Source organism: Ascaphus truei, chromosome 6, assembly GCF_040206685.1.
Source record: "Ascaphus truei isolate aAscTru1 chromosome 6, aAscTru1.hap1, whole genome shotgun sequence".
NCBI lineage: Eukaryota > Metazoa > Chordata > Amphibia > Anura > Ascaphidae > Ascaphus > Ascaphus truei.
In genome coordinates, this window is record NC_134488.1 from 25,834,265 (window position 1) to 25,860,113 (window position 25,849).

Consider the following 25,849-nt stretch of genomic DNA (forward strand, 5'->3'; position numbering starts at 1 on the left):
TTGAGCGATATGCACTTACTCGCGAGTGTACTTAAAGTGAGTGTCCTTAAACCGGGTTATACCTGTACATTGAAAGCCCTCAATATCACACTACCAACTGTAATGAATTTGTAACTTAAGGTTAACAGTGTAACTTTCCAAATCAAGGCATCACAGAAGATCCAATTAGTACAACTTCTTACAAATTCAAATGTCTTCAATTCTCATAAAGAAATACAAATGTACAGCAATTTCATTTTTCCCTTTTTATTACAGCATATTTGCCTATATTTACAGCAAGCAGAGAATAAGCTGGATCTCAAGTTGTATGAGCAACCATTTGATGTTTTCAAAGGTAAGTAGACCATCTGTTAAAAAGAACATATAAAAATACCTTTTATACAAGCTTCTATAAGAAAACAAAATACAAATTTCAATCCCGCAATTTGTCTGCTGCAACTGCATTCTACTGCTAGCATCACATGACATCCATTAAGGTCTACAAAACAAAAAAAATGGAACATGCATAGAAATGATTGCATAGCCAACAGGAACATGAAATGCCAATAAGAAAACAAAAGAATTCTAAAATATACAGGTTTCCTAAATGTAACTTTTTCAATGTATTGCCAGCTTAAAAAGATCCCCTTTAAAGACACAGACTAAACTAAAAATCAAAACAGCCAAAAAGGAGCCAGATATCTGAAATGTGTGTCTGTATTGGGATAAAACAAGGCATTGGAAGCTGATGGGACACAGGTGTCCTTATAACCAGGCCTAACATTTTACAACTGTTAAAATAGACGTCTTGTCAATCTCATGAATGGGGGAGGGGGGGGGAATGTAAATACATACCCCATAAAATTAGATCTCTTATTAATAGAGATTCCTGCCTTGCCCACTGCACTACATACCAGGACACCGAGAAAAGCAACAGGAGAACAAACCTTACTTTTGAAGTAAAACCAAAGCAAGTTATTTTGGTTAACATGAGATCGGTATAAAATATACACATCAATAAAAATCTGTCAGCTGGCTCCCCAAACATTAACAGTTTCAGCACTTCAAACATTTGTTTCTTTGCTCACACAACAATTGAAACACAAATGCTGATGCAGTTTATTAAATACTATTTTCAGCTCATCCATGACACCATGCAGTGCTCATGTCACTAACCCATTCGCTGGGGGAGGGGCTTGAAAACACCACCAGCAGAAAAAAAAAAGTGTTACGCTGCATTGTGTAACACCATTCACAAACTGCTTACACTGCTCCCTTTTAAAAGGGGGAGGCCAGTAACTTTTATATACATACAATTTAAAGTTCAACTGTTTAGGGTCACATACACGGAATAAAACATTCTACCTAAACAGAAATTAAACTCAATCACTACGTATTCTACTATGTCACAATGTTTACGTGGCTATTGGGCAGAACGTGTTTGATCATCAGTTAAAAGTGTTATGCTGCTAGTTAACTCTTGTACTTTAATAACCGTTCTACACATGGGAATCCATGTATAGTATAAGCACTTCTGTGTATGAGGATGCGGTAAACAAGGTTATAAATGAAAAGTTTTGCTTTAAGACAAGCTATGCAATAACAGAACCAATGCATTAGCTGCCCATAACAGACTTTCCTTCACTGCCCTTACACGTTTTGTCTTTGATCAAACTCTGCTATAAGGAAAACAGAAAAGAGACAATCATAGCACTCTTGCAACTTTATAACCCCGATATAAAAAAAGAAAAAGAAAAAAAGGACATCCACGTTTATAAGAGTTACACACATAGAAGAGTTAATGACCACTGGACTTATGACTATTCCAAGATCGTGACCTGGATTTAGACCTAGATCGAGATGCTGAACGGGATGGAGATGCTGAGCGGGACTGAGATGCTGAGCCCGCCTGTTCCTCTCTCCTCGATTCCCTCTCGTATTTCGAGCTTGCTTTTGCTGTGGCTTCTGTCTTCACAGCTCCTCCCTGGGTCCTGGAGTGGGACCGGGACCCAGAACGCTGCTCTCTCACTTCTTTCTTTGGCTGGGACTTGGAGCGAGATCGTGAGTTGGATTTGGATCTGGACTGTGATCTGTTCCGGCGTGTAATCCTGCCAAAGGATGGACTGCAGATATAAATAACTTTAATGCAGGCCCGGTAACCCAACCCCTTTTTTGCCACGATCGACTCTGCTTTTCTTGCTACTAAGGACAGTGTTTTTTTTTTCTCACATTAATGCGTCACACGATTCATGTACTAAAATATAATATATCTAACTAAAAAACAGCAGACTTGAGCTGGCCAGCTGAATAAACAGCGTGAACAACTGCCCCTTAGAGGGAGATCAAGTAATAACACAAGAAATTGGAATATCAGGATAAAGCAGACAAATAACTGAAATCTATCCTGTCCCGTTAAAACAGAAATATCATGTGGAGCTGGGATAAAAGATTAATTCACCTACAACACTGAGAATATCAAGATCAACAGAAATGGCAATATCTACTTCAAAAACTGTCACCCCTCTATAGAAGTACTGTTCAAATCACTCATTGGCACATGCTCAGAACATAGCAATTTAAAACCCTCAGGTAATCATGCATGAACCGGAGATACCCGCTTTTCAAGATTTAAGTTAAGAAATTGGCTCTTTATTCCCAAATATTGTACATCAGAAAAGAAAAAGCCATTTGGTTTAACAAGCTTTAAAAGATGATTGAAGTATAAAAACAAAAAAAAACAAAACGGCAAATAAGGGCCCCCATGCAGCAGTACAGGTTTCTTACCTGCCATGGTCTGAATGGCTCCCACTACGACGTGGTCTTTCAGCTGTCCGGCTGGTAAAAGATACAGTATATGGATTACCTGTACAATATGCCAATTTGCTCACATTTTAAGGCTTATACCAGCAGTTTGTATTGAAACATGTGATTGATTAAACCATGCTGCTGACAGAGGCTCGAGCAACACATTGGTGTTACTAGCTATTCTGCCGCCAAAGGTATTGCACTGCGCAGTTGGACAACTTACTTCTTGGGACTGTATGATCTACTGAAGTTCTGCTCATTGGAACGACTTCTAGACCTCCTCCTCTCGTAACTACGGCTTCTGGATCTCCTGCTGTATCTGTCATTGTCATCATAACGTGAAGAGCCATACGAACTGCCCCCCTCCTTAGCTTTCATTTGATTTGGTGCTGTTAATGGAAAAACAAATATTCAAAGCCAATGTTGGTGGAACAAAGAGATTATATTGAGTTTCCTTTCAATATTCGCCACGTTGTGCTTTCTTGTTTTACAGATACAAAATGCAATAGCGTGCTAGAGTGTATAACACCAAGAAGAAAAACTTTCCATTACCAAATATACTAGGTTCTATAGATTTGCCAACTGTCCGCAAATGCAGCGTAAATTGTAGCCTTTCTTCCAGGGTCATGACCTATTTATTTTTATAAATAATTTCATGGAAAATGTTGTACAAATATGTTTGATTAAAAACTAACTGTAGAAGCACAATTTAGTGACCTCACTACAATAGTGTCCCCCGAAACATGTCCTCATGGTCTCCCTTTTTCACATACAATCGTTCTATGCAGACTCTTCAATGTGTCTTAAGAAGTTTGATGTCCGTGTAAAGGAAGCATTGTGCAGACTATCTATATATTTTATATCATGCCCATATTCTAAAAAAAAAAAAAAAAATGTACTTCAACAAGAAAACAAAAACACTTCTGTGGACAATTAAACTTCATCTTCCATGAATCTTAACACTTACGTACTTTGGATTTTTTCCTTACACCAATAACTCACTTTTTCGGTCGCCTTGTGCAAATTGAATTTCGATCTGCCGGCCACATATCCACTTCTTATCCAAGTTATGCAAAGCATCTTCAGCATCACGGACATCTTCAAACGTGCCAACGGTTAAGGTACTTGACAATATTGTGGATTTTGTAACTACATGAAACGCAACTTCACCCATTCAACAATTTTTAGTCGATGCATCAAGGGAAGGAGGGGAGGGGTAATCTACTTTCCTTGCAACACTAAGAAGGCCCGAGACCAAATAACACATTGTAGGTAATGCAATACCGGATATCATTAGATTACACACGTATTTCAAAGAACACGTCATGTATATTCCGTGGGAGTTGTGCTTTTTAAAATAAAAGTTTTCCATTACTAATAGCCGTACTAGGCTGAATTAAATATTGCCTACTGATGATCAACAAGTCCTTCTGACCACAAAAGGAGTAATAGCAAACATCTAACTCATTAAAGACGTCAATGCTAGAAACTGAATTTATGTACATTTAGACTACTTCTAATAAACCTATACAAAAACGCTTTTTTTGTTGCGGCGTTCTATAGTTAAAAAACGCAGCTAAATATCAAGCCGAGTTATATTTTTAGAAGGATTAGTCCTTTCTAAAAAAGGTGTAGTCTGATCGTAAACACTACATTTTTATTTGGTGTCTTGCTGGTATAAGAAAAAACAAATTTTTTTCCCAGCAAATGGTGATAGGGTTTTACAGTGCCTGAACCAAAGATCAGTCCTCACCAGGACTTAAATTGAGATTGCAATCCGGATTAAGCAGCAGCCAAATTTCGATTCAGCAACATAGTTGCAACAACTCTGGCCCTTAATGAGGACGCTGATTAGAATATCATCACACACAATATAATAAAGTCATCTTCCCAGCAACTCAATTACTAAACTATGCAATGCATGCACTGCATATCACAGCTGGAGTCATTGCAAGTTGTGATGGCTTAAGAGAAGGAGCAGCAGTGAGTAAAGACACTGACTGGCACTGAGTTTGGAGCAGGGGAACCTGGCTCAATTCCCGGTGTTGGCACCTTGTGACCTTGGGCAAATCACTTTATCTTCCTGTGCCTCAGGCACCAAAAAACAGATTGTAAGCTCCACGGGGCAGGGACTGTGTCTGCAAAATTTCTGTAAAGCGCTGCGTACAACTAGCAGCGCTATACAAAAAAAAACCAACTACTAAATAACCACGACTTTTTTTCTTTACAGGATTGGAACCAGGGGGTCCGCCAGAGCTGAACTGCTCTATTTTTAGCTCCAGGGGTCCCGCAGTTCCCAAAATACTTGTGAAGTTACCGGCACTACATCATGCTTTTTAAAAGGGATTTAAATTAGAAGCCATAACCATTGTTGCAGCGTCCTATTGGCCCGAGATACGCCAGTCATTTTGAGGATGATTTAAACCAGCAAGTACCTCGGGTACTGGAACTGAATAGTGGCTTTGGCTCACGGGGATCCCCCGTTCCCACTTTACATAAAAGGGGGCAGGGGAGTGAAGGAAACAAATGAATAGGAGGAACTGCTTCTTTAAGATAGCACTGCAGGTGAGTTAAAGGGCCATAAAAGGTTTCAACAACTAATGGCACCATACAAAATTATAATAGAAAAGGTGCTGAAAGTAACCCATTGATTATTATGTGGCACTTATTTTAGTTCTACATAAGTAATAAGCCATGTCCAACTGGTACAAAATGGACAAGGATTATGATGACCTTGAAATGATATTCACGGACTTGGCGTCTAATCTCCCAGTATGAACGACACTCTGTGTGTCGTCTTGCCCATTTGTATCTTAGCCTACTGTTAAAAGAAATAGAGCGCAGCATTAGGGGGGGGGGGAAATCAGCAACCTGGAAAGGGGTGACAAAAGACAGGGAATCTAGACGGTTGGCACAGGAATGTGAAACAATTTAGCTTGCTTGAATCCAACATTTAAGCGCAAAACATTCTTCCTTATGAAATTTCATTTTAGCTAGGCGATCGTGCAAAAAACAAAAAAAAACTACATTTTCTAAATGTACTTATTATTACAAAGAATACAGACTAACTATTTCCCCAATATATCTATTATCACATGCGCTACGAAATAGATTGGTATGGGATGGTGATCTGCAAGCCTTCAGGAAGCACTTAAAAATGTGTGTTTCAATAGGGATATGAATCGGGGACATCCTTCCTACTGTTCAAATTAGCCTTAACTTATATGTAACCTTTGTGTTTATGCTGGAAATCCCAATACACAGTAAGAGACATTCATGATATGTTTTACATTCCTTAAATCTGCCTAACAAGCACCTCTTCTGATTGGGAAGGGTTAAGCACCAAACTGATATTATTGGGGCGGAACAAGGATCGACAATATGGTCTAATTTTTAAATTAATTTTTTTTAAATTCACAATGACAAAAAAAGATTCTGTAAGACACTGTACTATAAAATAAGATGGCGAGCTAGGTGAGCAGTTACACTTCATATTGCTTTTCACAATAGCAGCAGTTTCAGTGATTCTGCAAATTAATTGGGCTGGACACGCAATCTTGGATACACCTTGTAGCACAGGACAGTTCATAGCAACTCAAGTAGCATTTGCACGAATACAAAACTATTCCCTGACCTTCGCCCAATAAATATAAAAATGTATGCAGTTTCCAAAACACAAAAAAGTGAAATGTTTACTCTATAAAAAGGCATAAATATTGTGGATACTAATAAAATCAAAACGAGAACATTTCCTTTTCCAACATAATATACTAGGAAGACCGCGTGTCACCAACTATCAAACACCAAAAGGAAGCAGTGAAGCAAGACAATATGCATATAAACACTAACTAGTCCTTCATGTCAACCCAAATACATTTTAACGGCGTCAGCGTTGCAAGAGCCTGCCCTGCGCACCTTGCGTTATAGTGGTTTAGTTATCTGCAGCAGTGCATGTTTAACATAAGATGCACAAAAAAAAAACCTACATTGTTGTCACCAATTTGACCCCAAACCAAATAACGTACTTACACACAAGAGTAAAGACATCTTTGTTTGGTAGGATACATCAGGCATGACTCCTTTAATCTTGGCCACCAATCATTCAACTTCATCTTGACCTTTAATTCTAAGAGCTTGTCAGAAGGACTTGTCATGAGGTGCTTGCAAATTATGACAGGTGGCTTTATCTTTAACTTTCAAAAATAACTGTTCCCCCTTTTGTGGATAAACCGAAGCTTTGTCTCCTATAATGGCTTGTCATTCTTCCAGCTTTTTTCTTTACTTTTTCTTTTCCCACTTTCCCTTCTTTTCAAGCCTGAACATTAAGATGTCTTTGGTTTGTCTACTTGTCTTAAGTGATGAACTCTACTCTAAGGGGTCTTTCATGCTTTCTCTGTGGTTTCGCCATTACTGTACAGCTTTACAATCTCTGAGGTAACAGAGGACAGCAGAATTAGGGGACAGTATTTAAAAAAAAAAAAAAAAACCCACCTCATGTTAAAAAAAAAAAAATAACAGTTTTGTATTACTAATTCATATAACCAATAGCCCTTACATTAAACAAGGGAGTTAACCATTTCTATTTAACAATAATTATTTTGTGGCGTTTACTTTGAGAATCAATACTGCACTAGAAATGTTAGTAATAATGTGCACACTTATCACTGAATACAATGTGGGGTTTAATGTCAGTGTGTGCAATCAATATGCAAATTCCTTGTGTAAAAGTGGTCTACAGAATTACTTTGCAAAGGCACTGCTTAAAAACTACAAGTTAACTTTACAAAAACATTGCAATTCATTTCACTTGATGTGTTACCTCTCACATAATCTTTATTTGTAAACTTCACCTCCCCTCACCAACCAGTCGACTGAAGAAAGGATATTGAACATAAGCAAATCCTCTGGGGCGTCGAGTATAGAAATCAAGTGGAACATAAACATCAACAATAGGTCCATAGCGACCAAATTCTCGCCGCATGTCTTCAGACCTAAAATGGGAAGGAGGTATTGTACTAAAAGGTTAGATTTTCTACATAAAAAGCTCTCCATTTTACAACTCTTTACACAACTCGTACTATAATAATAATAATAATATATATATAGAAAAACAACATTACCATTCTCTCGTCCGGTAAAGAAAGACTGCACTCGGTTCAGTAATCATGAAAAACTGTATTGGGCATCTGAATAAAAAAGATAAGTCACCCAATATCTTTTTTTATTCAGATGCCCAATACAGTTTTTCATGATTACTGAACCGAGTGCAGTCTTTCTTTACCGGACGAGAGAATGGTAATGTTGTTTTTCTATTATTTGAGACTAGCACCTGTCTATATGAACCAGTACATTGAGTGCAAGCTGTGATGCTTGTTATATATATATATATATATATATATACACATACACACACACAAAAAAGGGGGAAATAGGGAGTGATCAACTGGAAACCACACTAATTAATTGAAAAATAATCGATAATTAATAGGTGGGTGCAAACTGTGAACTGAAGTGAATCAGAAAAAATGATGCGCTCACAAGACAGTGTGCTCAATAGAAAATTCACTTATATGCACACCACTTACATATAACATATAACCTTTATTGACATTACATAAAACATATATTACCGATAAGGTAGGTGTAACCAAAGTTTTTAAAATAAGTTTGACGAACTGCCTATCACCTTATCTAAATAGTTCAACACTAAATGGCACGTTTAACTGATGATATGGGATACAGAGGGCAGGTACAGCAGTGGTATTTGTTAACCATCTAGGACCAGATCTAAATTGCACCAGAAAATGCCATATGCTGATAATATCTGGTTAGGTGCAGAGTTAATACCATGCGTTTGATAGAGGTATATATATCAGGGACAGGGAACTCCCTTATTAGTCTGAGTGAAGTGTAATGGTGATAAATCCTCACACTACAAATTACCACAGCACCTATATAGCATAGATACAGGTGCAAGTGTAATCAGACTCAGACAAACACACATATATGAACTGGCACAGCAAGAGTGGAATCAGTTACCAGTCCCATGCACTAATAAGTAGTGCCAGTGTATAAGTCCCAAGATATAAATCTACTGCTGTACCTGCCCTCTGTATCCCATATCAGTTAAACGTGCTATTTAGTGTTTTACACACACACACACACACACACACACACACACACACACACGCGGAAGTTCCTACAGAACGAAACACGTAGGGCAGTGGAGCAGTACCTGTCAATTAGACGCTGCAGGATCTTTACCTGATTCCTCCGTTTCCTGGTGACGGCGACGCTCTGGAGCGGATTGAGCGAGGCTGGTGTGAGCTGTCTGTGTCGGTTCCTGGAACCATGGTGGTCTCAATGCCCCTTTGTGAGTGTTTTGTCTTTTTCTTTCTGTGTATGTTTTCTAGTAAATTGTATATCTGTTCTATGGTCTGTTTTCTTCTAATTTCTATGAACGGAGGATCTGAGGTCTAATTTCACACTGGAACGCTGAGCCCCAATTCTAACCTGCACCACGGAGGTTCCTGCCACCATTGAAAGAGGTTTATCCTCTTAAAGCTGCAGTTCAGTCAATATCCTGCATGTGTGTTTTTTTTAATAAATCAGTTCTGTAGTAAGAAAAAATACTTTTAGCATTTTCTGTTTAAAAAAAAAACAACTTTGAAAGACCAATTTTCTTGTATTCTATTTTAACAGCCATTTGCTAAGGCACCGCCCCTTCATGTCCTGTCACAAGCCCTGGCACACCCCTTTGTCAGCCCTGCCCTCCCTCTTGCACATGTCAGTGCAGGAGTGCTCATGAATATTCATGAGCTTCCAATGACTGACAGAAGCAGATGAAAAACATATGCCATATCTAAAGATGTCGCCAAATTTCGCCGATCAATACATGGAGAACGAATTGACTGGCAGCTATACAGTTCTTTAGGTAATTAGAGATTGCCCACATGAAACTATTGAATTAAAAAATTTAAAAAAAAGACTTAACTGCAGCTTTAATTGCACATCATGCGAGTGGAGATAATACATTTTTCTGCTTCCAAATAATGCAACACAGCAAAAATGCAGTATTCTCTCCCCCCACTCCCCTTCTTTGCAAATACCTGGGAAAATTTGCGCTCTGTATCCTGCACCCAAAAATATATCTGCGTCTACTTCCAAAGTTTGTAATTAAATAAAGCAAAATGTAATACTCTAAAACTTGTTCAGGTTTCCATAATTTCACTTGGTGTATGGTCAGGAAAAAATCAGCGCACCTCATAAAAAAGGATGAAAAGAAAGAAGTACAACACAATAGTGAAGCACATTCACAGACTGGTATGTGCACAACAAATGGTGAGGTATGCACTTACATAAGAACTCGAGCGCTCGCAGCTGGTTTTGCATGCATGCTGTCATTGTGAAGTGTACCCTGATATTTTATACATAAAGTTGGACTTTTAATGAAAAAGGATTCTGAATCATTCCATACCATCATAAGAGTGGCTAAAGAAACCTTCAAGTGTCTGAACGCAGACACTTACATGTAAGTGCATACCTCACCATTTGTTGTGCACATAACAGTCTGAACGTGCTTCACTATTGTGCTTTTCTGTCTCTTTCTTTCTTGTCCTCCAGTGCGCGCGCCCCCCTTACCTTAGTGCGACGTCAAATGACGCTGCGGGATCATATGACATCACATGACCTTGCGGGATCATATGACATCACATGACCTGCGGCATCCATGGCAACGCAGCGGGGTTCTGTGACATCACATGATGCCGTGTTGCCATGGAGACGTGTCCAGAAGCCGGCAGAATCTCGGTAAGTTCAGGTTGCAGCAGCCTTACGCGATCCCCCCGGCATTTCATTTAAATGCCTTGGGGGAAGAGCATAGGGCCTCTGCAACCACGGCACCCCCCAACTTTAAGAAACAGCACATACCGCCTTCTCTTTTTTTTGAGGGGACAGTGTATGTATATACAGTAGGGCCCCGCTTCTCGGTGATCCGCCAATACAGCGGTACAGAGAAGGGCCGGCAAGTCTGCGCATGCGCAGAACGGGGACGGCCAAGCATGCGCAGAACGGTGGAGCGGCAGAGTTCGCCCATGCGCAGAAGGGGGGGCTGCCCGTGTGCGCAGAAGGGGGGGGGCTGCCCGTGTGCGCAGAAGGGGGGGGGCTGCCCGTGTGCGCAGAAGGGGGGGGGGGGGGGGCTGCCCGTGTGCGCAGAAGGGGGGGCTGCCCGTGTGCGCAGAAGGGGGGGGGGGCTGCCCGTGTGCGCAGAAGGGGGGGGGGCTGCCCGTGTGCGCAGAAGGGGGGGGGGGGCTGCCCGCGTGCGCAGAAGGGGGGGGGCTGCCCGCGTGCGCAGAAGGGGGGGGGCTGCCCGCGTGCGCAGAAGGGGGGGGGACTGCCCGTGTGCGCAGAAGGGGGGGGGACTGCCCGTGTGCGCAGAAGGGGGGGGGACTGCCCGTGTGCGCAGAAGGGGGGGGGACTGCCCGTGTGCGCAGAAGGGGGGGGGACTGCCCGTGTGCGCAGAAGGGGGGGGGACTGCCCGTGTGCGCAGAAGGGGGGGGGACTGCCCGTGTGCGCAGAAGGGGGGGGGGACTGCCCGTGTGCGCAGAAGGGGGGGGACTGCCCGTGTCCGCAGAAGGGGGGGGACTGCCCGTGTGCGCAGAAGGGGGGGGACTGCCCGTGTGCGCAGAAGGGGGGGGACTGCCCGTGTGCGCAGAGGGGGGGGTGGCTGCCCGTGTGCGCAGAAGGGGGGGGGGAGACTGCCCGTGTGCGCAGAAGGGGGGGGGGACTGCCCGTGTGCGCAGAAGGGGGGGGGGGGACTGCCCGTGCGCAGAAGGGGGGGGGGGGGACTGCCCGTGTGCGCAGAAGGGGGGGGGGGGCTGTCCGTCTGAGACACCAAAAATCACTGGTTCTTTTCTGCGATTTTCGCTTTGCGGCGGGACCATGGAACAGAACCCGTCGTATTAGTGGGACTCTACTGTATATATAGATTTTATTACTTACCTTAATCAGGGAGTCCCCCCTCCCCCAGCTGCAAGGGGTTTTGTCCAGATGGGTTTTGTCCAGCGCGCGCCTCTGTCTTGAGGATCCCCATACGGCGTGGGACGCTCAGGAGGCCGGGCCTCTGCCTCGCAGCCTCCCCACACGGCGCTCAGGAGGCCGGGCTCAGCCTCGCAGCCTCCCCACACGGCGCTCAGGAGGCCGGGCTCAGCCTCGCAGGGTCCCCACACGGCGCTCAGGAGGCCGGGCCTCTGCCTCGCAGGGTCCCCCACACGGCGCTCAGGAGGCCGGGCCTCTGCCTCGCAGGGTCCCCCACACGGCGCTCAGGAGGCCGGGCCTCTGCCTCGCAGGGTCCCCCACACGGCGCTCAGGAGGCCGGGCCTCTGCCTCGCAGGGTCCCCCACACGGCGCTCAGGAGGCCGGGCCTTTGCCTCGCAGGGTCCCCCACACGGCGCTCAGGAGGCCGGGCCTCTGCCTCGCAGGGTCCCCACACGGCGCTCAGGAGGCCGGGCCTCTGCCTCGCAGGGTCCCCCACACGGCGCTCAGGAGGCCGGGCCTCAGCCTCGCAGGGTCCCACACGGCGCTCAGGAGGCCGGGCCTCTGCCTCGCAGGGTCCCCACGAGGCGCTCAGGGGCCTCTCCGCTTGGACACACCCACCTGATGTCGTCGGCAATGTTCCTGACGAAGAGAGAGCTGTTCGGGGGCCGCAGGTAGCGAGACATAATTGCGCGCTCGCCCTCCGGTAGCCAGGGGCGGGGAGGCAGTGGGGGGATAACGGGAAGAAGGCGTCTGCTGCCGTGCGCGTCCGCCCCGAGCTGCGAATAGCGATGGCTGCTACTTGCTCCTCCGCCCCCTTCTCGCGAGATTGTAGAGCAGCGAAGACAGATGGTGACTTGCGGCCTCTGCGAGACTTCGGGTGGGGAGAGGCGCGAGACGCCTGTGTCGCGAGGCAGTTGGCGGCAAAATGTGTTTGCGCGCGCAAAAAAACCCTGCATATTCCCCAAAAATACTTTATACCCCCTTTCCTACCCCCCCACTCATTCGTTATTTTCCTCTATCTATCCTCGTCTATCTATTATATATATATATATATATATATATATATATATATATATATATATATATATATATATATATATATATATATATATATATATATATATATTTTAAAAAAATTGTATTAATCGAATGTTTCATATTGAAGATTATATATTCATTATTATATGTAGTGTAATTTTATGTAATATATATTCTGTACATCAATTTCGGTTTGTATATATTTTATAATTATATATTCTGTTATAATAGAAAAATGTATGTATATGTAACTTTATCTAATAAGATTATAGATTTAAAAAAAAAAAAACTTGTTTAGATAAAACCTTTTCGTTAATAATAAAGTCAATGCTGCCAACATAAAATACAATATTAAATATACTTTCGTAACAAAAATACTAGTGGATTTATGAAAAAAGATATGTGTAGTTTGTTCCTTTCCAGGGTTGCCACCTTTTATTTAAGGCTAACCTGGAGACTTTTTGCGATACATTTTTTTTTACATTTACCCCAAATTTCGGGAAGCTGGGACAGACAACAAAAAACCGTGATGTCTGGTCACCCAATCTATTTCTCTTACTGGTCCTCTCCCCCAGCACCACCTTCTCCTGCAAGCAGGGTTGCTACCTTCTATTGAAGGCTAACCCTGGAGACTTTTTGCGATACATTTTTTTTTACGTTTGTTTCTATAATACTTTGATAAACGCCATCTTCACTGTCGCGTCTGTGTGCTTGCTCTGCACGCCTGTATATGAAATATGACCTCATCACTTCTATTTTTGCATGAGAAACAGATATCAGAGATTACACATAGAAAACCCGGGTTTTTGGTATAATTTGAGTCGTGTAATTGCAACGGTTGCAAATATCTATTTGTTATACTTATGAAATCTTGGGCCTGACCGCAATTCACATGTAATAACTTTACCCAAACCTGTGGGTTGTCATCTTAGGCCGCGCTTATAGTGAGGACTGCAGTGCGTACGACCGCATGAGGTAATTCACGCGGCGTGTGTGCGTGAATCCTGCACTCTACCGGCGGGGCGTGGCGTCATGCGAGCGGTTCGCCATTATTGACTGAACCGCTTCACGTGACGCCGCATGGAGACACAAATTCATTTGTCCTGGATCCTGCCGCTCGGTCATGCCTCCGCCTGGTCACGTCACGGTCACCATGTGCAACATGACGCACATCAGGGTATGTGTTTTGGCGCCGTCGCCGCAAGTATTAGCGCGCCCATAGCCACACACCCCATATATTTTCACAGATCACCCAAAGAATGCTGTTCAAGTTATATTTTTAAAAGGTTTACGTTTATTCTAGTGTCAGGACAGCCATGTTTCAATCCCTCCATTTACAAAACCAGATATCTTTATCCCTAGATAGCATCAGTCCTATAAAACAGAGGCCTGGTCAGGGGGTTTGACAGGCCATAAAAAAACTATTCTTGTATTTGAAAGACAATTTGTAACCGACATTAACCTCTCGTTTGTCAGAATGATAAAAATTCTTAATATATCATGATATTATCATGCCACATCACAATAAACTAATGTAAAAGGGCAAATAGAGAAATGAAAAGTACCAAGGAAGATAGAATTACAAGGATAATTATACATTAAATAAGTTATGGCTGGTAACAAAAATCCTCCACCTTACACTATACCAGCGGTGCGCTAACTGGGGGGGCATTAGATTTTCTGGGGGGACGCGGCAGTTATAGAGGTCCCGCGCTCTACCCCCAGGCATTTAAATGAAATGAAGCCGCGGAGTCATGCGACGTCACGTTACCATGGCGACGTGACGTAACGACCCGCACGTCATTTGACACGGGGGTCGAGCAAGGGGGGGTGCACACAGGGAAAAGTTTGCGTACTCCTGCACTATACAGCAAATAAAAATATCACTTGTGAGCACATTCATGTCTCAGACTGGCCAGCAACCCTGCTTTTCCGAATTGTCTCTTAGCATGGAATGCTTCCACTGCAGCCAGGGATTCTGGGTAATGATATGCAAATGAGTACTCACAGTGTGTCCCTTTTTGCTTGTTACAGATTTTAACATGGACCCTGTGACAGGGTGAATGAACGTCCCCAGCCATATGCCTGGAAAACCTATGTTTAGGCTTGCAGTGCAGCAGTGACGAGGTTAAGTTGAGAAGGGCTGCTTAATTAGTCTGACCCCAGCTGCATAATCAAGGTGTTAAAACCCCAGGCTGCACACACATGCAGGAGAGCTGGTGAGGAGACAGGACTGAAAATGCTGAAGAGATTACTGCTGTAAGGTCTGTGTTGCAAAGTACATGTGTGATGAACTGTCTGTCTCCTGCATACTAAAGAGAAGCTGTTTTGTTCTGTCTGCTAAAAATAAGCTATTTTGTTTTGTCTGCTGAAGAAGAAGCTATTTTTTTTTGTTTGCCGTTGAAAAGCTATTTGTTTTTGGTGTTCTGTATGTTTTAAGGCTCAAATAAATAAGCCTTATCCAAAGAACCTGCGTGTGTGGTTGCATGTATCCTGCAACATATGGTGTCAAGAAGTGCCGGGAATTTGAAAGGCCCCTGCAGTTAAAGGGCCACACACACACACACACAAGAATGAGAAAAATGGAAGAATTTTTTTAAGAGTTTTTGTGCGAGCAGACCAGACAGCAGGGACAGTTAATGCAGGAGCAGGCCCGGCTACAAGCAGAGAGAGATGAAAGACTATTGCAGCAGCAAACCCAGCTCCTAACCCAGCAGCAGGCAGCACAGGAGGAGCGGATGGCCAAGCTGCTGACCCAATTCCAGGGGTCTGCCAGTCCAGAACTTGCAAGCAAACCCCCGATACTCCTGAGGAATATGGCTCCGAACGAGGATCCAGAGGCTTTTTTACTAACATTTGAAAGAGTTGCCGAAGCTCAGGGCTGGGCTACAGATCGCTGGGCAATTGCTTTGGCCCCGCTCTTCATAGGAGAAGCCCAGGCCTCATATCAGGGCCTCCCAGCAGATCAGGCAATGGACTACCGACAAGTAAAAGCCGCCATACTGGATCGTTTAGGTCTGACCCCAGAGACCTACCGGCAGCAGATCCGGAACATGAAGTACACCCTAAGATGAGACCCCGGGTCCTCGGTCAGCGGTTATTGGACTTGTGTACGCGCTGGATACAACCCGAGGAGTGCACTAAGGAGGCAATTCTTGAGCAGGTGGTTTTGGAACAATTCCTACAAATAATATCTCCTTCCGCACGCTCGTGGGTAAAACGCCACGCTGCTGAAACCCTAGCTTTGGCGGTCCAACTCGTGGAGAACTTCCTTGGGGCTGAAGAGCAGGCGAGTGTCCTGGACCCGACGGATCCGACTCCACCAGCACCTGCGGAAGCCCAAGAGGGAGGTCGGATCAACGGGGAACCTACGGCCCGTCCACGCGCAACCGCCAAGTCCAACGGAAGGAGCAGGCGTTCCAGCAAGGGCGGAGTCCAAATGCTGGTCCCCGCCAAGACCCTCATCTACTTACTGATGTCGGCTCGTCGCAAAATGGGAGGAGCTTCCATGGACGTCGCCCACAGGACCCACCAGATGCCTGGTCTCCAGTGTCCGGTCCAGCAGAGCGCTATCCACGGCCCCCTTCTATGAGGGAACCCTCTCCATGTTCCGCCTGCGGAGAACAAGGCCACCGGCATGTGGACTGTCCACTGATGGATTGTTCATTCGGCAGGACCGTCGCCTCGGCCTCCACTGGAGAAAACTACAAGCCCTGGCTACTTCCAGCCCAGGCTGGGGGAAAAACTATCCAGGCCCTTGTAGATTCGGACTCTGGGAAAACTCTGGTCTTCCAGGGACTGTTACCGCCTAACGTGTGTTCTTTTGACTCTCCATGGAGCATAGAATGTATACACGGCGATGTAAGACGGTATCCGACGGCCAAAATCCAGCTACAGGTAAAGGGTCAGGAGGCCTACCTCGAAGTAGGAGTCGCTCCTTGGCTCCCTGCCCCTGTTGTGCTCGGCCGGGACTGGCCTTTCTTTTCGAACCTAATGGCCACAGTCTCTCACGGGGAGCCTTATTCTGTGGCTCAGGAGAACCCTGGCAAACTGTTCCCCTTCTCGGCAGACCTTTTCCCCAGCCGATACTAGGTTCCAAAGACTCGGAAGCAAAGACGCTCCGACAAACAGGACTGGTTGCAGAAATCTGGGTCTCAAGGTGACCATTCTAGTAGCCAGAGGTCACAAGTGATGGCTGGGGATGGCCAGAGGGAGGGCAATATGGGCCCTGGAGATTTACCAGATCTATACCTCCCTGATTTTCGCCAGAGGCAAAGGGAAGACCCAGTCCTTGCTAGACAGTATGACAAGGTGGTAAAAATTGATGAGCAGATTTTAAATGCACAGGGGGTGATAGTATTCCTCCATTTTGAATTATCAAATGATATCCTGTATAGGGTGAATAGGCAGACACAAACAGGGGAGTTCACCAGACAGATATTGGTTCCCAAGGCGTTTGTTAAATCTGTGTTCACTCTAGCCCATACTGTCCCTTGGGGTGGTCACCTGGGCAGGGATAAAACATTGGATCGTATTTCGTCCCGATTCTATTGGCCAGGGATGCATAGTGATATTGCTAAGTTATGTGCAGCATGTCCGGAGTGCCAGCTAACTAGTCCGAACTAGTTCCTCTACCCTTGGTGTCAGTTCCCTTTGAAAGGATTGGGGTAGACTTGGTAGGACCTCTAGAAACTTCTGCGAAAGGACACAGGTTTATTCTTGTAATAGTTGACTATGCAACAAGGTATCCTGAGGCGTTACTAGAGGTCAAGTCGGTTCGGACATCGGTCTACCATCCACAGACTGACAGATTGGTGGAAAGATTTAACCGAACTCTAAAAGGGATGCTGAGGAAATTTGTAGATTGAGAAGAGAGCCTGCGATGAACTTCTCCCTTTTCTGCTGTTTGCAGTGCGGGAAGTTCCCCAGGTCTCCACGGGATTCTCTCCATTTGAACTGCTGTATGGCCGCCAACCCCAGGGTATCCTAGACCTTCTAAAGGAGTCCTGGGAGGAACAGCGGTCCCCTTTTAAGAATACCCTGCAATATGTACTAGACCTTAGGAAGCGCCTAGATGTGGTAGGCCATTTTGCTAGGGAGAATCTTAGATCAGCCCAGGACAGTCAGGAGAGACATTACAATCAGAATGCTCGCATGAGTGTTTCACCCGGGAGACCAGGTAATGTTGTTGTTACCCAGTTGTGAGAGCAAACTCCTAGCCAAATGGCAGGGCCCATTCGAAGTACTCCGCCGCACTGGTGATGTGGATTACGAGATCGCTCAACCAGGGTCCAGGCAGGGTAAACGAATTTACCATGTGAACTTCCTGAAACCCTGGAAGATGCAGCGGTCTCTAGTCATCCACCCGATGGAGGAGGAAACGGATTTGGGTCCTCAGCCCCCACAGGAGAACATCGTGGGTGACAATAAAATCCCAATGGGTAGACAATTGTCCTCTGAACAAAAAGGGGACTTGTTAGAAATAATTACACAATTCTATGATGTTTTTTCTGATTTGCCAGGGCAAACTAATTTAATTTCACATGTGATCGAGACAGCACCTGGGGTAAAAGTACGTTCCCGTCCTTATAGGTTGCCTGAGAGTCGTAGGTCCCTGGTAGAGGAGGTACAAGAAATGTTACACTTAGGAGTGATTTGAGGAATCATGCAGTGAGTGGTGTAGTCCACTAGTTATGGTCCCTAAACCCGATGGGAAGGTAAGATTTTGTGTGGACCTCCGAAAGGTCAATGCGGTATCCAAGTTTGACGCATATCCGATGCCAAGGGTGGATGCGTTAATTGACGCCATTGGTAACGCGGAATATATATCCACGCTAGACTTAACAAAAGGATACTGGCAAATACATTTGGAGGAAAAGTCCAAGTGCAAAACAGCCTTTGCCACTCCCATGGGTTTATACCAGTTTGTGACAATGCCATTTGGACTGCATGGAGACCCAGCCACATTTCAGAGACTCATGGATAAGGTGCTGAGACCCCATAGGGCTTATGCCGCAGCCTACCTAGATGACATTGTCATTTATAGTAAACACTGGCGGGCCCATCTAAATAGGCTGAAAGCGGTCCTCAAATCTCTAAGAGAGGCAGAGCTCACAGCCAACCCTAAGAAATGTGCATTAGGTAAGGCGGAAACCAAATACTTAGGGTATGCAGTGGGAGGTGGAAAAGTAAGGCCACTAGCCGACAAGGTAGTTGCCCTGAAAAAAGTCCCGAAGCCCCCCAAACAAAAATGCAGGTACGCTCTCTGCTGGGTTTAGCAGGGTACTACCGGCGGTTCATCCCCAACTACTCAGAAGTTGCAGCCCCATTAACGGACCTCACACAAAAGTCCGCCCCTACACAAGTGCTATGGTCAAGGTGTAAGGAATCCGCTCCGTGGTTTACTGGTTGCCTTACCTTGCAGACATGTGCAGTCCTGGAGCACCTCTCCTGATGTTTGCTGCAGCCTGGATTCACTCACCAAAGCAATACACACTCCCTCTGGTATCTACTGCAGCTGTGCAGCCTATCACTGCAACCTAGACTTGCATTCATTCATTGGAGCAGTACCTTCACACCCCCCTCCGGGGATTGGCCCGCTGGCCTTTAAGTATTGTCTTCCCATAATGCTCCCTGCCGAGCATAGTCCTTCCTGGATGTCACTATCTGTTCTGCCACAAGCCCTCGCTTGTTCCTGTCCCTCATGCTGAAGCGGAGTATTCTCCTTGTTGTCTGCAGCTCCAGGTTTCCTAAGGCCGGCTGCTATATTCACGCAGCGGTCTGCTCCAGTCTCCTGTGTTGTAGCTGAGTACTCTTCTTGTTCACTTCAGCTCCTTGTTCCTGGGACCGGCTGCTATATTCACGCAGCGGTCCACTCCTGTTCTCCTGTGCTGAAGCAGAGGTTTCGTCCCTGCGTCCTTCAGCCTCCTGGATTCCTGCACTGAAGCGGAGGTTTCGTCCCGGCGTCCTTCAGTCTCCTGGATTCCTGCACAGTAGCGGAGGTTTCCCTGTGTATCTTCAGCTTCCTGGTTCCTGGGGCCTACTCTTTCCCTAATCTAGAGAGGCCGTGTCCTGGTTCCTGCGCTGAGACAGAGGATTCCCTAGCCCGCTCAGGACTCTTGCGCTGTAGCACTGGTGCACCCGTGCAGCAAAGCGGTGTGCTACTCTGGTCTGCTTACCATCTCCTGTGACCAGCACCATGGGCCATGGCCGTCGCTCGCGCAGAGCCCAACCCCGCGCTCCTAAGCTGAAGCGGGGTTCTCCTGACTACATGTTGCCGAACTCTTGCCTGAACAATGTTTATCCTGATGTCTCCTGTCCTGACCCTGGCTTCTACAACGACGACGCTGTCTTCTCCAATCCTGATCCTGCGACATATGACTACGAACTGCGCAATCCGGATCAGCCTGCGCGGTCTCAGGTCGGTGCTTTTACAACCCCACCTCAGCCTCGCGGTCCGGTCCAGGTTTGTGGCGAGCACAATCGTGACAGTATGCTCGGCCGCACAAACTCGGACCGCCCTGTGGTGAGGGTTGGTAAGTTTCTGTCTGAAAGCCTGTCCCAGCCTGTAAACCAGTCCCAGTGTGAATACCAGTTTCTATGTGAGATAATACCCCTGATTGAAGATCTGATTGTGTTTGTAGGTTTAACCCCTTTGCAAAACAAATGCCGTAATGATCTCATGATGAAGGTTTACCGCCTCCGGGACTTAAAACAATCGCTGGCCGCTTGTATTTGCTTTCCTGGTTACCCTTTAACTTGGGAAAATGTGTACCCTTTAGAATTGGACGACGCCCAAAAGGAACTCTCTTCCCTGGCCTTGTCTTTAGACATTTATATAGCAAAAGAGGACCCTCTCCTCATGTTGGCTGATGCCCAAAAAACACTCCATATCCTTTCCATGACATTGGACATTTGCATAAAGGAACAGGATCCTCCCCTCGCCAGCTTCGCTGCCGCTTGGCTGTATCCCTGGTCTACCACGGATCCTTGCCCTGAGTGTATGGCCGGGTTCCCTGACGCCAATGATATGTTTTCGTTAACCCCTGCCGATCAGTCCTGTGAGGTTCCCCTGGAGAATACATATGTTGCTCTACCCAGCACTAATGTTCTTGTATCAGAGAATAAGTTCATTAGTTCTCCTATTTCTAGCTCAGAAGTCCTTTCTCTAGGTCTTGAGGGTTTTACAGCTTTAACCCCTGCCGAGCAGTCCTGTGAGGTTCCCCTGGAGAATACATATGTTTCACTAGCCAACACTAAGGTTCTACTATCAGAGAATAAGTCCCTTTGTTCCCCTATTTCTAACTCCGAATCTGTCACTCCAGCTCTTGAGGGTTTTCCAGCTTTAAACTCTGCTAGGCAGTCCTGTGCGCTTTCCCCGTCAGAGAAAGAATCCCTAAGTTCTGTTCCCAGGGTTAGTTCTGTATTAACCCCTGTGGGGCAGCTCTCTGAGTTTCCTTTGGTAAATCCCTGTTCTCTGCCAGCCATGGTCACGCCCCTAGCTTCAGACGAGAGATTCCTGGTCTCTCCTAATACAGAGAGATTACCTATGTTTTACTCTCAGGCATTGTCTGCATTAACCCCTGTAAATTCTTGCTGCCTCCAAGTTAATGCCTTCGTTTTAGCCTCAGAGAATGAGTCCACAAGTCAGACAGCAGAGGTTGCATTGAGGGATTCCCATAACCGTACGGAGTCCCTAGATATTCTTTGCTATAAATCCCCTGCTTCAGCTCAAGTTTCCGCAGTTTCGTCTCCGGAGACTTCGGCTAAAGTTCTGGTTCCTGATAAATGTATTCAGGAGTCAGGTTTTTCCATAAGCTTGCTCGCAGAGTTCCTTCTTCCGGGTGTTTCGCTGAACCAGCCTGTCGCCCACATAGCGGTGATCCCTGCTTCAGCGCATAGTTCCCACATTATGGAGTCTGCAGTAATTTCTGGTTTCCCAGACATTCCTTACCAAATACCTACTTCAGAGACCAGTACAGTTATGATTCACCCCCGTGTACTGTCTGAGTTCTCCTCCTCTTTAAGCTTAGGGTTAAAAGCATACAGTAGTCTGTATGTCCCTCCTGGGGTTCATATTATGTTCCCAGGAATGTTTGCTGACGCACGGTTTTCTCCCAAAAGTGACGCTTTTTCATATAGATTAGTAAAAAGCTTGCACACTGTTTCCCTTTTCGCTGAATTGTGTCTTTCTAGTTTTGAGACTCTGAGAGGTAATGATTCTCCTTCTGATTCTGAAGCTCTTCCTACAAGGAGTATCCTGATTGGGGGTCCCCCTGATTTCTCTGTCCAGGCTAATTCTCCAGGGATCAGCATATCTGTGGTCACTTCCTTAGTACTGTCTGAGGTCACCATGCATATATTACAAGTCCTGGGGTTTAAATCTGAGCTATTTAGCTGTCCTGCCTTTGCTGAAACCCAGTCCCTCAGTACTGTGTCTAAATATGTCCCAGCAAACATGGGGTTACTCTGGGAAGAAATTAAAGCTCCTGTCTTAAAGGGTATTTTTTCTCACATGTCCAGCAAATCTAGAACCTCAGTAATTGTTTCTAAGTCACTTATCAATACATCTGATTTTTTCTCTAATCAAACCCAGACACCCTCACTATCGGTTAGGAGTCCTGTGATCAGAGATTTTGCACTAGAAAACACACCAATTCATGTTTTTGTCAGGTTAGGTACCCCTGTGGTTAGGGCCATTGCAGTTTCGGAAAAGACTCCTTGTACTCCTAAGGTGCCTGTCATTAAGAGTTTTCATAGTTCATACTTGCTGCTTGTTGATTCTCAAGGCCCTGTCACTGAGGTACAGACTTCAGCTTCTGATGTTAGCTTCCCTCCCACCACTACCCTGGCTCTGCCTTTTTCTCAAGCTACTGATTTGAAGATCCCAAGGACTATTCCTGATTCACTGACAATACTATCTCCCAATGAAGATTTCCCAGTATTGGAGAGCTCTACTGTTGTTTGCTTCTCTGCTCCTGCTAAACCATGGTTTTGTCCCTCGGAATTTTCGGTTGCCCCTGTTATTTCCTCTCAGTTGGAAATACTCTGTACGTATCCCAAGATTTCGGTCCCTATGCCGGGTTTACTGCTTGCCTTGTCACCTTCCATACCAATATCGGGAGATGCTTCCAACCAGCCTATACCATTACTAACCATTACCTGGGAGCCTTCTAGAGGAAAAAATTCTCGCAAATTTCAACATGCAGTGGTCAGCCAAGACTTTTTCTGTTACAAAGTTCCTCCTGGTGTATTCGATCAACTATCAGGGCCGCTGAGCCTAGATTCAGGTTCCTTTTATTAAAGACTGGGCTTCCTGTAGGGGTTCTTCTGCCGTTTCTGCTCTGGAACCCTCTGGTTCTTCACAGCCCTGGATTTCCAAGTCATTTTGCGGGGCGAGCCATGTACCAAGGATGTTTCTTCTACCACTCTTATTTCCTAGAACTGTACTCACCAAGGAACTGCTAGTTTACGGATCCCCTTTCCACCTAAAGAACTTTAGGAACAATTCGATGTCTCCGAGACCCATGGATGGTCCTGTCTGGCCGCTGTTTTCACCGTGGGGTGGGGGTACACTAAGGAGTAACCACGAGTCTCTGGACCACGACTCTACCCCCAATCCTAGACGGTTCAGCAACAATTCCCGGTCCCCCAACTCTATGTGTGCTCATGTTCGCCCGGAGGTCTCGCGTGAAGGGGGGGGTACTGTAAGGAATCCGCTCCGTGGTTTACTGGTTGCCTTACCTTGCAGACATGTGCAGTCCTGGAGCACCTCTCCTGATGTTTGCTGCAGCCTGGATTCACTCACCAAAGCAATACACACTCCCTCTGGTATCTACTGCAGCTGTGCAGCCTATCACTGCAACCTAGACTTGCATTCATTCATTGGAGCAGTACCTTCACACCCCCCTCCGGGGATTGGCCCGCTGGCCTTTAAGTATTGTCTTCCCATAATGCTCCCTGCCGAGCATAGTCCTTCCTGGATGTCACTATCTGTTCTGCCACAAGCCCTCGCTTGTTCCTGTCCCTCATGCTGAAGCGGAGTATTCTCCTTGTTGTCTGCAGCTCCAGGTTTCCTAAGGCCGGCTGCTATATTCACGCAGCGGTCTGCTCCAGTCTCCTGTGTTGTAGCTGAGTACTCTTCTTGTTCACTTCAGCTCCTTGTTCCTGGGACCGGCTGCTATATTCACGCAGCGGTCCACTCCTGTTCTCCTGTGCTGAAGCAGAGGTTTCGTCCCTGCGTCCTTCAGCCTCCTGGATTCCTGCACTGAAGCGGAGGTTTCGTCCCGGCGTCCTTCAGTCTCCTGGATTCCTGCACAGTAGCGGAGGTTTCCCTGTGTATCTTCAGCTTCCTGGTTCCTGGGGCCTACTCTTTCCCTAATCTAGAGAGGCCGTGTCCTGGTTCCTGCGCTGAGACAGAGGATTCCCTAGCCCGCTCAGGACTCTTGCGCTGTAGCACTGGTGCACCCGTGCAGCAAAGCGGTGTGCTACTCTGGTCTGCTTACCATCTCCTGTGACCAGCACCATGGGCCATGGCCGTCGCTCGCGCAGAGCCCAACCCCGCGCTCCTAAGCTGAAGCGGGGTTCTCCTGACTACATGTTGCCGAACTCTTGCCTGAACAATGTTTATCCTGATGTCTCCTGTCCTGACCCTGGCTTCTACAACGACGACGCTGTCTTCTCCAATCCTGATCCTGCGACATATGACTACGAACTGCGCAATCCGGATCAGCCTGCGCGGTCTCAGGTCGGTGCTTTTACAACCCCACCTCAGCCTCGCGGTCCGGTCCTGGTTTGTGGCGAGCAGAACCATGACACAAGGGAGTGTCAGAGAGCCTTCGAGGACATAGACACCTTTTTATCAGAGGGTTCCGTACTTAGAAGACCAGACTTTAACAGGCCTTTTGTAGTGCAAACCGATGCATCAGAGATGGGGCTAGGGGCAGTGTTGTCACAACAGTTTGAAGGAGTGGAACATCCGATCCTTTTTCTGAGTAGGAAATTGTTCCCGAGGGGAAAAAAACTACTCAGTGATTGAGAAGGAGTGCCTCGCAGTAAAGTGGGCAATCAAGGCTTTGAGGCATTACCTGGCAGGAGTCCATTTTACTCTGGTAACGGACCATGCTCCATAAGTGGTTAAATAGCATGAAGGACTCCAATGCTAGATTGACCAGGTGGTATATGGCCCTCCAACCCTTCTCATTTGAGATTCAGCACAGGCCAGGAAAAGAAAATGCAAATGCTGACTTCTTTTCTAGAGAAGGGGTGGAGGATCGGGCTTCAGCCGTGCGTGGCCCCAGCCACACACTAACAGGGGAGGAATGTGACAGGGTGAATGAACGTCACCAGCCATATGCCTGGAAAACCTATGTTTAGGCTTGCAGTGCAGCAGTGACGAGGTTAAGTTGAGAAGGGCTGCTTAATTAGTCTGACCCCAGCTGCATAATCAAGGTGTTAAAACCCCAGGCTGTACACACATGCAGGAGAGCTGGTGAGGAGACAGGACTGAAAATGCTGAAGAGATTACTGCTGTAAGGTCTGTGTTGCAAAGTACATGTGTGATGAACTGTCTGTCTCCTGCATACTAAAAAGAAGCTGTTGTGTCTGCTGAAGAAGAATATTTTTTTTTGTTTGCTGATGAGAATCTATTTGTTTTTGGTGTGCTGTATGTTTTTAAGGCTCAAATAAATAAGCCTTATCCAAAGAACCCGCATGTGTGGTTGCATGTACCCTGCAACAGACCCCTATACAGGCATACCCCGCATTAACGTACGCAATGGGACCGGAGCATGTATCTAAAGCGAAAATGTACTTAAAGTGAAGCATTACCTTTTCCCACTTATCGATGCATGTACTGTACTGCAATCGTCATATACGTGCATAACTGGTGTAAATAACGCATATGTAACAGGCTCTATAGTCTCCCCGCTTGCGCACAGCTTCGGTACAGGTAGGGAGCCGGTATTGCTGTTCAGGAAGTGCTGACAGGCGC

General features: G+C 46.0%; 1 protein-coding gene across 2 annotated transcripts; it reads right to left on the reverse strand.

Moving 5' to 3' along the window:
* Positions 1-230: 230 nt before the first annotated feature.
* SRSF10 (serine and arginine rich splicing factor 10) lies at positions 231-12,653 on the reverse strand. Of its 2 annotated transcripts, none has more exons than XM_075603696.1 (6): positions 12,439-12,653; positions 7,671-7,775; positions 3,787-3,890; positions 3,008-3,173; positions 2,764-2,814; positions 231-2,102 (listed from the first exon to the last, which is right to left on the reverse strand). In XM_075603696.1, the coding sequence occupies exons 1-6, from the start codon at positions 12,501-12,503 to the stop codon at positions 1,778-1,780; spliced, it is 816 nt and encodes a 271-aa protein (XP_075459811.1). In that variant the 5' UTR covers positions 12,504-12,653; the 3' UTR covers positions 231-1,777. The 2 variants fall into 2 exon arrangements, with proteins under 2 accessions (XP_075459811.1, XP_075459812.1); XM_075603697.1 differs by having other exon boundaries at positions 231-2,087; positions 12,439-12,651.
* Between the last annotated feature and the right edge of the window lie 13,196 nt (positions 12,654-25,849).

Bases quoted from the DNA above. Each gene is read 5' to 3' on its own strand.
- SRSF10 (XM_075603696.1), bottom strand. From the start codon at position 12,503: ATGTCTCGCTACCTGCGGCCCCCGAACAGCTCTCTCTTCGTCAGGAAC. The intron at 3,891-7,670 runs ATATCCTTTCTT...AACCGTTGGCAC, and splicing joins AGAGGATTTGCTTATGTTCA to GTTTGAAGATGTCCGTGATG. The intron at 2,103-2,763 runs GTAAGAAACCTG...TTATATCTGCAG, and splicing joins AGCCATTCAGACCATGGCAG to TCCATCCTTTGGCAGGATTA.